The sequence below is a fragment of the Helianthus annuus genome, chromosome 8 (assembly GCF_002127325.2).
Source record: "Helianthus annuus cultivar XRQ/B chromosome 8, HanXRQr2.0-SUNRISE, whole genome shotgun sequence".
Classification (NCBI taxonomy): Eukaryota; Viridiplantae; Streptophyta; class Magnoliopsida; order Asterales; family Asteraceae; genus Helianthus; species Helianthus annuus.
Window position 1 is genome coordinate 79,479,425 of NC_035440.2, and position 14,461 is coordinate 79,493,885.

General features: G+C 35.8%; 1 protein-coding gene across 11 annotated transcripts; it reads right to left on the reverse strand.

Annotated features, from left to right (window-relative positions):
• Window positions 1-8,021: 8,021 nt before the first annotated feature.
• LOC110873038 (probable sodium/metabolite cotransporter BASS3, chloroplastic) lies at window positions 8,022-13,379 on the reverse strand. Of its 11 annotated transcripts, none has more exons than XM_022121961.2 (11): window positions 13,223-13,378; window positions 12,998-13,141; window positions 12,832-12,888; window positions 12,254-12,402; window positions 11,913-12,062; window positions 11,446-11,594; window positions 10,794-10,888; window positions 10,369-10,675; window positions 9,796-10,096; window positions 9,622-9,721; window positions 8,022-8,890 (listed from the first exon to the last, which is right to left on the reverse strand). In XM_022121961.2, exons 6-9 carry the CDS (start codon window positions 11,548-11,550, stop codon window positions 9,905-9,907), a joined length of 699 nt encoding a protein of 232 aa, XP_021977653.1. In that variant the 5' UTR covers window positions 11,551-11,594; window positions 11,913-12,062; window positions 12,254-12,402; window positions 12,832-12,888; window positions 12,998-13,141; window positions 13,223-13,378; the 3' UTR covers window positions 8,022-8,890; window positions 9,622-9,721; window positions 9,796-9,904. The 11 variants fall into 11 exon arrangements, 10 of the variants coding, with proteins under 10 accessions (XP_021977653.1, XP_021977652.1, XP_021977647.1 ...); XM_022121960.2 differs by having other exon boundaries at window positions 12,254-12,416; XM_022121955.2 differs by having other exon boundaries at window positions 12,254-12,621.
• Between the last annotated feature and the right edge of the window lie 1,082 nt (window positions 13,380-14,461).

Consider the following 14,461-nt stretch of genomic DNA (forward strand, 5'->3'; position numbering starts at 1 on the left):
TTTTGTTTGTTACAGTATACTTGTTGTGTCAAGCAATTGTCTGTGAATTCCTAAGTAGCACTGGAACGGGTACGAGATCGGGGTACAGGGACGATACGGGAACAAGTAACAGCAAAACTCAAAATTCCAAGATACGGGTACGGCAAAAAAAAAATATAAAAAAATAAAAATACATTAAACAAATTCCAAAAATACTACATCTTCCAAAGGTAATTAATTATCAATAATCAAATCATTTTCAACTTCCGGTTCATCTAGTGAGAGATCGACAATCGATAGAGAATTAGAGATGATGAGACTTGAGAGTTTAGAGATTAGAGAAGCCGAATATTATAGGTCTATTTATTTAATGCCGGTTGTGGAATTTGAAAGGGTAAAAACCCTAAAAATAAATGGAAACGGGCTGAATACTTCTACCAGATACGTCCCCGGCATTGGAAACGTTTAGGAATCGTCCCCGACGAGTACCCATGGTGTTTCCGTCCCCGACAAGTACCCGAGACGGGTACGGCCACATAAATGGAGTCCCCGTGCTACATAGGTGAATTCAGTACATGAACTTATGTGTGCAAATTTTCTCCTTGTTAGCTATAGAATCATTTCTAAGGGTGTGCAAAGTCGGTTAACCATGGGTTCGGTTAATTTTTTATTTTTATATTTGCTTTGTTACAATTAAAAATAGTTCAGTTATGGTGTTCCAAGCTCGGTTTCTGTTAGTCAATTTGGAATTATGCATCATGTGGCCTGTTGGTAACCATGAATCAGTTGATGAAGATATTATTCTCGAAAACTTAAAGGTATATCTGTATAAAATTTTTTACGAGCAAACTAGACAAAATAAAAACAACTTTACACTTTTTCCAAATTAGCAACCACTTCAAATAGAACACAAATTATATAATAAAAGTTGAAAAATCACAAAATACGATGTTTGGTTTGGTTCGGTTTACGAAGACACATTAAACGTAACTATTAGCCCAAAAATGCTATTATGGGCACTCTAACATGAAACAAAATGTTTTGTTCATTTATGTTGTGAAGGTTTGTTTATTTACGTTCATTTATATTCATTTAAGCTTGTTAATTAGTATCAGCTACACTTACACTGATAGCCTTATCAAATTTTAGCCCAATCAAATTTTAGGGTGATCGGGGCACTCGCGGGGAAGGTGTTCGGTGACCCTATCCACCGATCGGGAACACCGCTGCCATCACTGCGGGGACCCAATTCGGGGAGGGGATTCGGGGGGAGTCACCGCGATGAATGCACGAAGATCGATGGTAGACCGTTGGGCAACGGTCATATTAAAAAAAAATTCAAATTTTTAACAATATAAATATAACCAACTTAATCAAATTTTTTACCACACCCACCACTCTCAAACTCACTCTAAAAAAATCTATCAAATACAACACAAAATGGATTCCAAGTTTCCGTTTTTTTCTCCCCTACCCGACTTTCCCGACGATGAAGATTCATCGTCAAGCGATGGTAGCTTAATTTTCTTCCAAAATCTCATCCAACAAGCGGAGCTACTAGACACGGCATCGTCTAGTAAAAAAAAATAGTCCGTCGAGATCGTGAGGGAGGCCATGAGACACTCATGGCCGATTATTTTGTCGAAAATCCAAAATTTAATGCCGATACTTTTCGTCAGAGATTTTGTATGTCCAAGTCTTTGTTAGTGACGTGGAAGCGAATGACGAGTGGTTTCAAGAGGGCTTGGACGGGAGAATGAAGAAAAGTTTCACGCCGTTGCAAAAGGTTACTTCGGCGATTAAACAACTTGCAACCGGTAACCCACCAGACGAAAACGACGAGTATTTAAATATGTCTGAAAGGACCTCTCGTGAGTGCCTTGATTATTTCTGCGAGACGGTCTGTAAAATGTATGCCGGTGAATTCTTACGTAGACCAACGAGCCACGACGTTGCGCTATTGTATCAGGCTCATGAGGAGAGGCATCACCTACCTGGGGAATACTAAATCGTCCAATGCGTTCGAAAACGGTGAAAAAGATAAGGTCTATCGTGTATATGTGCCTTATTTTACATAACATGATTATAAAAGACGACGGAAGGGCGATAGCACCGGTACATATTCAAGATCCTCCAGTCGAACCCGTCTTCGATGATACAGCTTATAGCGAGCTCGTGTGAAGCATTTAGGCGAATGCACGACACTACGTGTGAAGCATTTGGAATATATATGGGTCCATTACCTATATATTAAAATTACCTATATATTAAAATTTGAATTGAATGAACAGTAAATGTTAAAATTTGAATTGAATGAATACTAATATCATTAACTGATGAGCAAATGGTATCGGGTACCGGTACCGATGCCAGATTTATCAAACCGGATGTATTTTCGGTATTGGTTCGGCACCGGTTTTTACCCTCAAATACCTATTCCATACCAGTACCGACCGGTACTGAACCGTACCGTACCAGGTATATTCGGTACTGATACCCACTTTTAGGGATTTCGGTAACGGTATTTATTTTTATATTAAAATTAGAATTGAATGAATAGTAACATTACTAATTACCTATATATTAAAATTTGAATTGAATGAACAGTAAATATTAAAATTTGAAATGAATGAACACTAACATCACTAGGTGATGAGCAAATGGTATCGGGTACCGGTATCGGTACCGGTGCCAGATTTATCAAACCGGATGTATTTTCGGTACTGGTTCGGCACCGGTATTCACCGATTTTTACCCTCAAATACCGGTTCCATACCAGTACCGACCGGTACTGAACTGTACCTTACCAGGTATATTCGGTACTGGTAACCACTTTTAGGGATTTCGGTAACGGTATTTCTTTTTATATTAAAATTAGAATTGAATGAATAGTAACATTACTAAGTGATGAGCAAATGGTATCGGGTTTCGGTAGCGGTGCCAAATTTACCAAACCGGGTGTATTTTCGGTACCGGTCCGGCACCGGTATTCACTGGATTTTACCCACAAATACCAGTTCCATACCAGTAACGACCGGTACCGAACCATACCATACCAGGTATATTCGGTACCGGTACCCACTTTTGGGGTTTTGGTAACGGTAGTTTCGGTACCGGTTGGTACCGAGCTCATCAAATCATGTAGCAACGTAGCAATGCAAGTAATTGCACCGTTTAGATTACTTTTCATACACACAGTAGGTAAACTATATATCATTTGAATGAGATTTTATATACACAACAACTTATTTTGCTTTCTTTATGTTTTGATATTCGGTATCCGTTTGTCGTTGCTGACACACGTTTTACAGTCATTGGGTTCCCGTCGCAACGCGGGGCGAAAAATCAACTAGTTTTAGTTAAAGCACTTGATATTTTCATTTTACCAATCACAACCGATAGTAATATATTTTTCCCTTTTGTTAATCTATAAGTGTTATTTACATTAATATTAACTAGGTTTTTTTTTACGTCGCATGTTATCGCGAAACGGAGCAAATGATAATGTAAAACAAACGCTATTTGAAAATGTAGCATGTTGTTTAGAAAACCTAACCGTTATAATCGGTTCAGATGATATCATCGTACCATATTACGATACCAAATAAATACATTTTTTGTAATATAAATTCTTTTTGAGTAAACTGCCATTTTGGTCCCTGTGGTTTGGTCAACTTTGCCACTTTAGTCCAAAACTCAAACTCTTTGCATCTGGGTCCTTGTGGTTTCAATTTTATTGCCATTTTGGTCCAAAAATGAAATCAGGTCATATTTGTCTTATAAAATCCTGTTATTTTGTCATTTTCCGCAGGGGCAAAATGATCATTTCTTTTTTATAAATAAATACCATATTTTATAAGACAAATATGACCTGATTTGCCCCTGAGGAAAATGACAAAATTGCAGGATTTTATAAGACACGTATGACCTGATTTCATTTTTGGACCAAAATGGCAATAAAACTGAAACCACAGTGACCCAGATGCAAAAGGTTTGAGTTTTGGACTAAAGTGGCAAAAGTAACCAAACCTCAGGGACCAAAATGGCAGTTTACTCATTCTTTTTAATAAAACTTATACTGATCGAGGGTAAAAATTAAACAAAACTACGCACTTAAGCTTAAAAAAATAACGAACATAAGTTATTAAAGAAATATCAAACTAATTGAGAAGGCAAAGATGAATTAAAAAGAGAGAAAAGAATTATTAAAACAAAAATAAATGATAAAGGGAATATGGTTTTAGAAAAATAAAAAAATTAAATTACGTTAAAAGCTAAAAGTAAATATAATAATAAAAAGAAAAACTAAAAATATGTTAAAAGTTACCGGTAATTATATAAAATAATATATTGATATAATAAAATATCAAAAAGCTACATATTATTTTAAAATTAAAATTACTATTCATGGTAGTTCGTAAACAATATATATAAAATAATATATATATAGGGAGCCGCTAGAATGAAAACCATCCCGAGTTGTAAGAACTGCGAGAACCACACCATCCGGGTCGCCGTTTACCATGATTTTTTTTTACAACTACATGTGTATATTATAAACACATCTGTAAAAAAAAATTTAAACGCCCCCCCCCCCCTGAGGGGGTAGTTTTTTACACCACAAGTTTGGTGAAAAAAAAAAGAAAAATAAAAACACCAAACTTGTGGTGTAAAAAACTACCCCCTCGGGGGGGGGGGGGGTTTAAATTTTGTTTTTTACGGATGTGTTTATAATATACACATGTAGTTGTAAAAAAAAATCATGGTAAACGGCGACCCGGATGGTGTGGTTCTCGCGGTTCTTACAACTCGGGATGGTTTTCATTCTAGCAGCCCCCTATATATATATATATATATATATATATATATATATATATATATATATATATATATATATATATATATATATAATACTTTTATTTTAAATAATCTCTTATGTTTGGTTCAAAATGTTGTGGGTGTTCATTCATGTTTTATTTACGTTCATTTATAATTTTATATGTTCATTTGCATAGTCATTTAAATGTGTTCATTAGTTATTGATAATACTAATTGCCTCTTCATGCGTCTAACACATTTTATATGTTCATTTGCGTAGTCATTTTAATTGTGTTTATTAGTTATTGATAATACTAATTGTCTCATCATGCATTCATGCGTAGACACATTCAGACCAATCAAATTTTAGAACTAAGCCCTTGGTAATCAACTAACGAATCAATCAAATTTTAGAACTAAGCCCCGGGTAATCGACTAACGAATTTTCTAAATGAAGAGACACAAAATCCGCTCCTTTTAAGTGTTCGTGTTCATTCGTTCGCATATATTTAAACAACGAATGCTAATATGCCATGTTCATGTTCATGTTTATTCGGTTTATTTACACTATCGAGTGTGATTTTACTTTCCACGCACATGGAAACAGTCACGTTAGCGCCGTATCAAATTTCATTATGTTTCTACTTTTTTTTTCACTTGAGGGGGTGCGGTTCCACTTTCTACTGTCATGTCATGTCATGTCATGTCATCTTATTTTTTAAATACAAATAATAGTTTTATTTTTAACAATTCTTTAACAAAAAAAAAAAACATTACATAATACTAAAAACATTACGTAAAAATAAACTACAACTCCATCCATTTAAAAAACGCAAACTAAAATTACAAAAAAAGTTAAATATCTACTATTTATCATCGTTGGTTGTTCAAAGTACTTTATATCAAAACATGTCAAATTCGTATACAGGAGGAAGAAAAATTTTATGTTGAAACCAATCCAGTAATTAATGAAATTTATATCGAGATGAAAATAAACAGAGCCGCCCCCAGAACTCACACAAAAATTAGGTCTCGAGTGACAAAAATAATTGAGCCCAAAATTGTTGTTAAAGGGAAATAAATAAAAAAAATAAAACTTTAGTGGTGGAACCAATATTTAAACTTGAGACCTATACATTATCTTAAGATAGTTTTTTCCGCTTCACCACCAATACTTTTTGCATAATAAATGGATACATACACATACACACCATATATATATATATATATATATAGAGGGAGAGGATCATGAGAAAACTACATATAAATGAAAAAACTAGAAAATTAACTAAAAAAGCCTAAAAAACATACCAAAATGTTTTTTTACAATTTTTTTATAAAAAATCGTTATATATATATATATATATATATATATATATATATATATATATATACTAGTCATTTACCCGCACGATGCGGCGGGAATGGCGATTTACAATGGGATACTTGTTTACCGTTAGTTTACCAGTCGTCTTGTATTATATTGTAGAGTACTTAAGTTAGTTTTCTTATTTGTGATATGTTGGCACTGGTTTTTCTGTTAGTTTATCGATTCTTTGGTGATATACTTTTGTTAATTTTTTTAGCTATTGCTTCAGCGTGATCTGTCTACAAGAAGAGTACAAAATAAGGAAGTAGACGTAATTAAAAACAAGAAGAGTACAAAACAAGCAAGTAGCGGGAGAAAACAATAAAAACAAAATACGGGGAGTCTCTTGTATCTCTTCCTGTTTTACCAACACATCCGTTCGCTTATGACTTTCTTGTATCTTCTCCTCTACTGTACCAGTTTCGACAGATAAAAAAACAATGTTGCACATGTGTTTTAAGAAAAAAAAGTAATTTCTGGAAGCAATTAAGGCACAAAATCTACTAACTTACCTTTGTTTTGATACGAATGTGGTTCATTAATCACGCAACACTTCCTGGTAGACAACATTTGATGTGTAAACTTCGCGTTGTTTAAAATCTTTGGCAAGATGTACCAACACCTTCGTATGTTGTCTTGAAATCACTCTTGATAACGCCACATAAAGTTGTCCATGTGAAAATACAGAATCCGGTAGATAAATACCAACGTGCGGAATTGTTTGACCTTGAGCTTTATTAATCGTCATGGAAAAGATAAGTCGAATTGGAAATTGTTTTCTTTTCAGCTTGAATGGGAACATGTCATCTTCATACCCGCGCGATGCTGCGGGAGTGATAATTTAATTTCCAATACTCGTTTCTGTTAATTTTCTTATTCATAGCATCGGTGTGGTCTAAATAGATTTGGTAATAATTAAATTTCAATAATTAAAAACTAAAGGAGAAATAAACATCAAATGTCACATTCAGTTTCATGTAAAGATTTGTGTCAAGTTTGACACACTAATCATTGAACATGATTATTTTATTGAAATACTAAACAGTTTCGTATTAATTTTTAAAAATTTTACACTAAGGAAATATAAACATCAAATTTGTTTTACAAGCTTCTAGTTATGCAAAAAAAAATAGCTTTCAAGATTAGAAAGGTTATGTACGTGTAAATCGACAAACATAAATGTCATATTCAGGTTCATATAAGGATTTTCGTCAAGTTTGACACACTAATCCTTGAACATGATTAGTTATCATCCCTAATCTAAATGATTATTGATTAGACAAAGCTGAAAGTTCTCATGAAATATCCCTGAAAGTGTATTTTGAAGGTGTACAACCTTCTAAAGCACACGTCATTCATGTATGTATGGATAAATGTCATGATATTGATTTAAATCTTGTGTAATTGAAGTAGCAAACCTAAGATCTTGATGGTCACCTGCTATGGTTAAACCTTACCATCAATTTGCTAGAATATAAACTAATATAATAAATTAATGTTACCCATTAGAATAGCAAGCAACTTATGAAACTAACTGGTCAATTGCTATAGTCCGATCTAGGATCTAAATGACCAAAAGATAATTTAATCATCTCATAGCAACCAAAAATATCAATGCATCATTACTGTACCACATGATACATGCAATACCATTACTGAAAATGCACCATCACTGCACCAGAGGAAGTCACATATCAGCATCCCCGATCTCAGCATAACTATCAAAACCACTTGTAATATCATACAACCATTTAAATATAACAGTGCATATTACACAAAATATGCATACCACTTACCATTCATAAAAGACACCAGTTGTTCAAACTTGCACAACTTAATAGCATGTAGCAAAAACTAACCTTGAATGTAAGATGCATTAAAGGGTAGGTTTTAAAGAGTATAGTACATCAAAGTGAAATTTTCAAGGTTCCCTACATACAACAACTTATGCCAAAAAAATGTCAGAAAAAAAAAAAACAATGCTGGTGTTTTTTATTTCTAGTTCAGGTTCATCATACTACAATCAATCTTGAGTACAAAGTTACAAGGAGATCCTTAATCTGTACACAGTTTCCTACACTATAGACTAACTTGCATCCATTACCAGATGACCCACAACCTCCTTAACCCAAACACAAGAGCCGACACAGACTCAGAGCTGCAACGCTAAATCCGGCTGCTGAGGTGAACCAATCTTCAGTCCAAGGTATCCTGGTGAGACAGATGGTCCTGAACCCCAACATTTAGGTCCAGTGGAACCGGAACTGTAAACTGTCTGTGGTTCATTGATGGTACTTGCTGGCATGACGGATTTTCAGGATTACTCGTATCACCTTTTGTACCTTGTGCATCATCAATTGTACCACGTTTTGAAAGATAACTCCTTGGGTCATCATTAAAACCGTTTTTACCTATGTGGGGTACGGTTTTGTTACTTTTTACCTCAGAATCTTCAGATTTTGGTCCTGAAGTGGATGGGGTTTCGGGTTTGTTTAGAATATCGTTACTGGCTAACCTGGGGGTATAACTGTAATTTTCAGATGGCAAAAATGATATAGATGGGGCGGGAGGTTCGGGTTCACCAACAACACCAGGACCGAACGTGACACCTGGCAGCAAAGCTTTTCTGATTTTCTTTGACGCGATTTCCCAGACAACGGGGCCCATATTAGCCGCAAATCGAGCCAGGCTTCTCGAGTAACCATGTTCAGCATGCACACCTACCTGGATTAATATGGGAAAAATCAAAACTTGTCGGGTAGAAAAATTGTGTAACGCGTCAATTAGTATGAATCCAAACTTACCGGGCCAAGCTGAATTGACCCGCATACATCATTTCACGCATAAAAGTAGCTATGAATGGAGGTATATAAGAAAGACTCGTGTCATTTACAAACCATACAAGCTATGAATACCTTATTTAATTGATGGGAGGGAGCAAGGATAATAAGTTACTGTAATTAAACAAACGCATGGGCTAGGTCTCGAACTCTTATGTCCAACCTATGTTCAGCCGTTTGGACTTAACAGTTTCAAAACTTAAAGTTCCAGTTTAATTTACATATATGTGGTGTTCATTTTTCATATTAAATCAACCAATGGTGGTCCTATTGGTTACTTTAATTGTTGGGCGAAACGAATCCAAAACAAATGATTTAGAACATGTCGATTGCTGGACACGCTGCTGAAACCAACCGCCGCTTTGTAGTTCGCGGCTTTGAGCGACTTCGCAACAGCAACGATCACAATGGATACTAATCATTAACACGCACAAATCATATCTAGATACATACACAGTAGCGGAAAAACGAACAAACAAAACTCTATTTTTCTCATTGAAACATATAGTATGTTCATCTTGTGTAAACCAATATTAGATTGAGTAAACCTTTCGTCACAGGAAACAAATTTAGGCCTATAGAAACATATGTCATGAACCAGATCATAATTAATACCTCGAATAATGGATAGTCGCCGGCGGTTGTGTCGAACAGTGAAAGAAGGTGATTCGAACAAACGGCGACAGTTCCAGGTGGTTGTCACGGCGAGTGGTGGCTGTCAAAATTGTTGGGTCGGTAAACAAAATTACAGAACAAAGTTTGTAAGGAAGAAGAAAGTGATCTCGGTACCTATTCGTGAAGAGGACACCGGTGGTGGCAAATGTAGGTGCAGTGGTATCAACGCTGCGTTCCAACCGTGTTCCAACCGCCCTCCTCTGATGCTGCACCTAACCCACTTCTAAACTGTCTCGACCCGTCTGCAAGATTGTCCGAGACCAAGAAACAGCCGGCGATAGAGGTCCTGAGCTGCAACTGCTCGAAGAAAAGAACTTCCATTCTGTGCGGCGTGTGTGCAGGCTTCTAATGATAGTTTTTTGCAGTCCATGAGTCTGCATAGTTCTCTATCTACATCTGCTAACCATGGATGAGACTGCATTTGTAAAATTAGCAAATATTAGATTGCCGATTACACCCTTCAAAATACGGTCTTGCATTGTTAAGAAAGAACTAAAATATGTGTTTTGACGGCAAATTTCCTCTTCTGCCAGAAAGAGATCAAGGGGTATTTGAACCAAACCGTTGCTAAAACCCAAAAAAAAAACGGACAGAACCGAACCGTGCATACCCCTAACAAATGGATTGAACGGGTTTGAACTTTGAATCAAGTTTATAACAATCACCGGGTGTTAATTTGATTAATACCTGTAAGATTGATCTAGACATTGCGATAACGTCAACAGGGACAATGGAACCGATGAGAAGACCAGTTAAAAGAGGGGTGAAAAGAACAGAGGCGATGGTACTTGAACTGGTTAACAAAATGCTTAAAGCTACATCCCCTTTGCTCAAGAAGCTAGCATAGCTAGACAACTGTGCACTCGAAACACACGCCATTAACACAAATCCTGCATAGAACATGGGAGCTACACCGAATGATCTAGCCACAAATACACCGAGAGCCGGTTTTAATGCGTATTGGGCTAGAAACCCCATGGATAATGGTAAAGGCCTGCAAATATGATAAGATCACGATCAGAATCTAAAACCCGTCTTATATTTGGATGTTAATTACATGTATTTTGAATTAACCGAAACGTAGGTGAGTAATAGCGCGAATATAGAGTGACCTTTTGAAAGCAAGAGCGAAATCTTCTATGGAAAGCTTAAAACCAATTGACAACAAGATCCCACCAAGAGCGGGAGCATAGAATCCTTTGACACCCTGCAAAATTTAACAAAGATTCAGTCTTTATTAAACTAACTATTCATCAAAACCTCATGAACAGAGTTTTTAATAATTATTTGCATCAACTTTTATATAAAAGCGGAAATATAACAAGATTCAAACCTCAGAACACATGGTAATATTGATTGGATTAAACAAATGAAATATGATATAACTGACATGAAAGGTATTTTAATGAATTTAAAAAAATCATAACCAACCCGTAACCGAATTACCCATTTTGACCCGTTACCCAACCCAGTTGACCCCCCTCACAGTGTGTTGTATATTTTTAAAAATATATTTTCACAATCATATAGGGTGTTGACCCGTTACCCAACCCAGCTGCCACATAATCATCTAGACCAAGAGGTTGTAAGCATGTAAAGTTACTTCGGGTCACTTTTATCAACCTGACTCGTTTCAGTTTTAACTAAGATTTTAAAGTTAACCTGTTTGACCCATTAGTAATCATATTGTTAACCACCAAATGACCATAGAATTCAAACCAAATCTTTTGTTGTGGGAATGTTTGTCTTGTTTTTTTAACCAACCTGTCGGTCAAACCGCCCCGGTCTAAGAAAAGCCGAATCAAGAATCTCAGGTCTGTTGGTAGCAGCAAGAACAATGACTCCATTGTTACCACTAAATCCATCCATTTATGTGAACCAGCAAGCAGCGAATTCTTAACCGTACCCCCCAGCTTCAAATAAAACATTCATGTAAAACAAACAGATACACATATGCAAAAACTATTAAATGTCTAAAATACCCTTAATGTAAAAAACAAATAGATACACATATGCACAATACCTATCAATCTAAGCTACATACACATAAGTACAGTACTTTCATACTGCAATTTGTGCCTATAATATTCAGTATTCAGCTGAAGAGAAATCGTTTAAAAGTTGATCCACACTCCCCTCTTATATCTAACGAGGGGGACGTGGGGCCATCCTAAGCCCAATCCAAAGCTATATCATCTTAATTAAAAAAAAGTTTTGAGAGTGTCATTTACCTAAGTGAGACCCCTTCTTTGGCTTCCAACCAACAACAAATGCACCCTGAAGCAACTCTACTTCAACTAAAGCCAACTTTGGATCCACTCTTTGTGTACAGGCTCTACCTTTGGAATTCACAACAATCCATTGTCTATCCCATCTAAACCCTGTTTTATCAACATCAAACATACAAAGTTCCTTTAAGCCAGACCCATGTCACCAAAATCTACATCTCACTAATTTCAATCCAAACATTTCAATTTAAACTGACAAGTTGAAAGTTTCATATAATCTTGAACTACATGAAATTCAGAAATTGGATGTATAAAGTAATATAAGGGGAGACTGGATGAATTACCAGTGGAAAAGAAGGGTGCTTCTGAGACAAAGATGCCCCTGCAGGATTTTATTGGATATATGAAGATTGATTTCACTTTGGCTGCTGCTAATTCTGCCATCACTTTGTTGACAAGACAATGGTTTTTGTTTGTCAAAGTGTTCAATGTCCTGTTGAACAATGTCTAAAAAGAGGATCATGATTTTTATTTTCTATTTTTAAGCAGCAAGCATTTCATACTAACCAATTCAAACTTCTCAATAAATTCACTTAATCCTCTTTTTAAACATTGTTCAACAAGACATTGAACCAATTCAACCAATAAATTCAACCACTAATTTCGTTCTAATCTCAAAATCTACTAAAGCATCAAAACTCCAGATCTGCACCTGTACATTCACTATCACACATTATTAAACAAAATCGTAACATTACAGACACAAATCTGACACAAAACTCGGTGAACATGCAGACAGAGAAAAAGTTAACCTGAGGAAAACGAAATCAAGTTCGGCATTGATTTGTATTTCCCAAATCATCATTTTACGGATCTGAAAAATACAAAAAACCCTAGCTCTACAAAAATACCAAATACATACCGGGGTGATATGAGGTCTACGAACATACAGGATACCGGATCTGCTTGTTCTTCACTCCTGAAAACGAAAAGAGTGTCACTGAATCCGGATTTGGTGATATGAGCTGTACAAAAACGAAATCAGTTCAACAAAAACGAAAAGAGAGAAAAGGGTAAGAACACAATACCAGCCTACACGGCTCGGACTATTTGGTTCCATGGAAGTATCAAACCGCCGACGAGGTCGCAGTGAGCCAGTGGCTCGGCTCCGCCTAGAGAAACCCTAGATCTTCTTTGAGAGAGAAACAGGGAGATGGATGAAATGGCAAACCCTAAAATCGATTGTACAGTACCCCGTGGTTCAGCGTTGTTGATGAATTTGAGAGAGAGAGAGAGAGAGAAAAGGAGGTTACCTCTCGATCTGGTGAAATCCTCACAGATCTGGTGAGATCTGAGAGAGAGGCCTGAAAGTCGTCATAGAGAGAGAGCAGAGGATGAGAGGCGGACCAAATGAGAGATGAGAGAAACCCTAGTTTAGTTTGTGTGTCCGCGTGTCTAGTTTAGGGGAAAGGGTATAAGTAGAAAGTGAAGTTTTCTGGTGCTTAAAAGACTTGTACATTATGCTTTAGGGGTGTTTTAAGGAAATTTCAATGACCTTAAGAAGTCCTTTGGATATGTATATTATATATAGTATAGATATATATATAGGGAGGAGCTCATGCGAGAACCACCCTTATTGTGAGAACCTTGAGAACCAATGTGAACACAACTAAAATAGCTAAAAAACCTAAAAAAAACCTAAAAAAACCTAACCCCCAACCCCCCCCCAAAACCTAAACCCCCCACCCCCCCCCCACCCAAAAAAAACCTAACCCCCCCCCCCCAAAAAAAAACCTAACCCCCCCCCCCCCAAAAACCTAAACCCCCCCCCCCCAAGCTAAAAAAAACCTAAAAAAACCTAAAAAAAACTAAAAAAAACCTAACCCCCACCCCCCCCCCAAAAAACCTAAACCCCCCTCCCCCACCCCCCAAAAACCTAACCCCCCCCCCCACCCAAGCTAAAATGCTAAAAACTAAACCCCCAAAAAACCTAAAAAAATCTAAAAAAAATCTAAAAAAATCAAAAAAAAAATCTAAAAATTTTTTTTTGATTTTTTTAATATTTTTTAGGTTAAAATCGCTACTTTTCGAAGCAAAAAAAATTTTTTTTTTTTTTTAAAAAAAAAAATTAAAAAAAATTTTTTTTTTTTTTTTGATTCGAAAAGTAGCGATTTTAACCTAAAAAATATTAAAAAAATCAAAAAAAAAATTTTTATGTGATTTTTAGCTATTTTTAGGCATTTTTGGTGTGTTCACATTGGTTCTCGCGGTTCTCACAATAAGAGGTGGTTCTCGCATGATCTTCTCCCTATATATATATATATATATATATATATATATATATATATATATATATATAATTCAAAATAAAAAAACTTGTATTGCAAATGTGCATTATGTGTGCTACACATGTGCATTACATGCTTAAATTTAGCTTTTGAGTTTAATTTAGTTTTTAGGGTTATGTTTTTTGGAGGTTTAGGATTAGGATTAGGATTAGGATAAGGTTTTTTGGTGTGGGGAGAGCGTGGGTTTAGTTTTTTTTTTTTTTT

What these genes read in the sequence shown, in the direction of transcription:
- LOC110873038 (XM_022121961.2), bottom strand. Translation starts at nt 11,550, where the DNA reads ATGGATGGATTTAGTGGTAACAATGGAGTCATTGTTCTTGCTGCTACC. An exon ending in CGGGGCGGTTTGACCGACAG is followed by an intron (nt 10,889 to 11,445) that starts GTTGGTTAAAAA and finishes TAAATTTTGCAG; the next exon opens with GGTGTCAAAGGATTCTATGC. An exon ending in TTCGCTCTTGCTTTCAAAAG is followed by an intron (nt 10,676 to 10,793) that starts GTCACTCTATAT and finishes TCATATTTGCAG; the next exon opens with GCCTTTACCATTATCCATGG.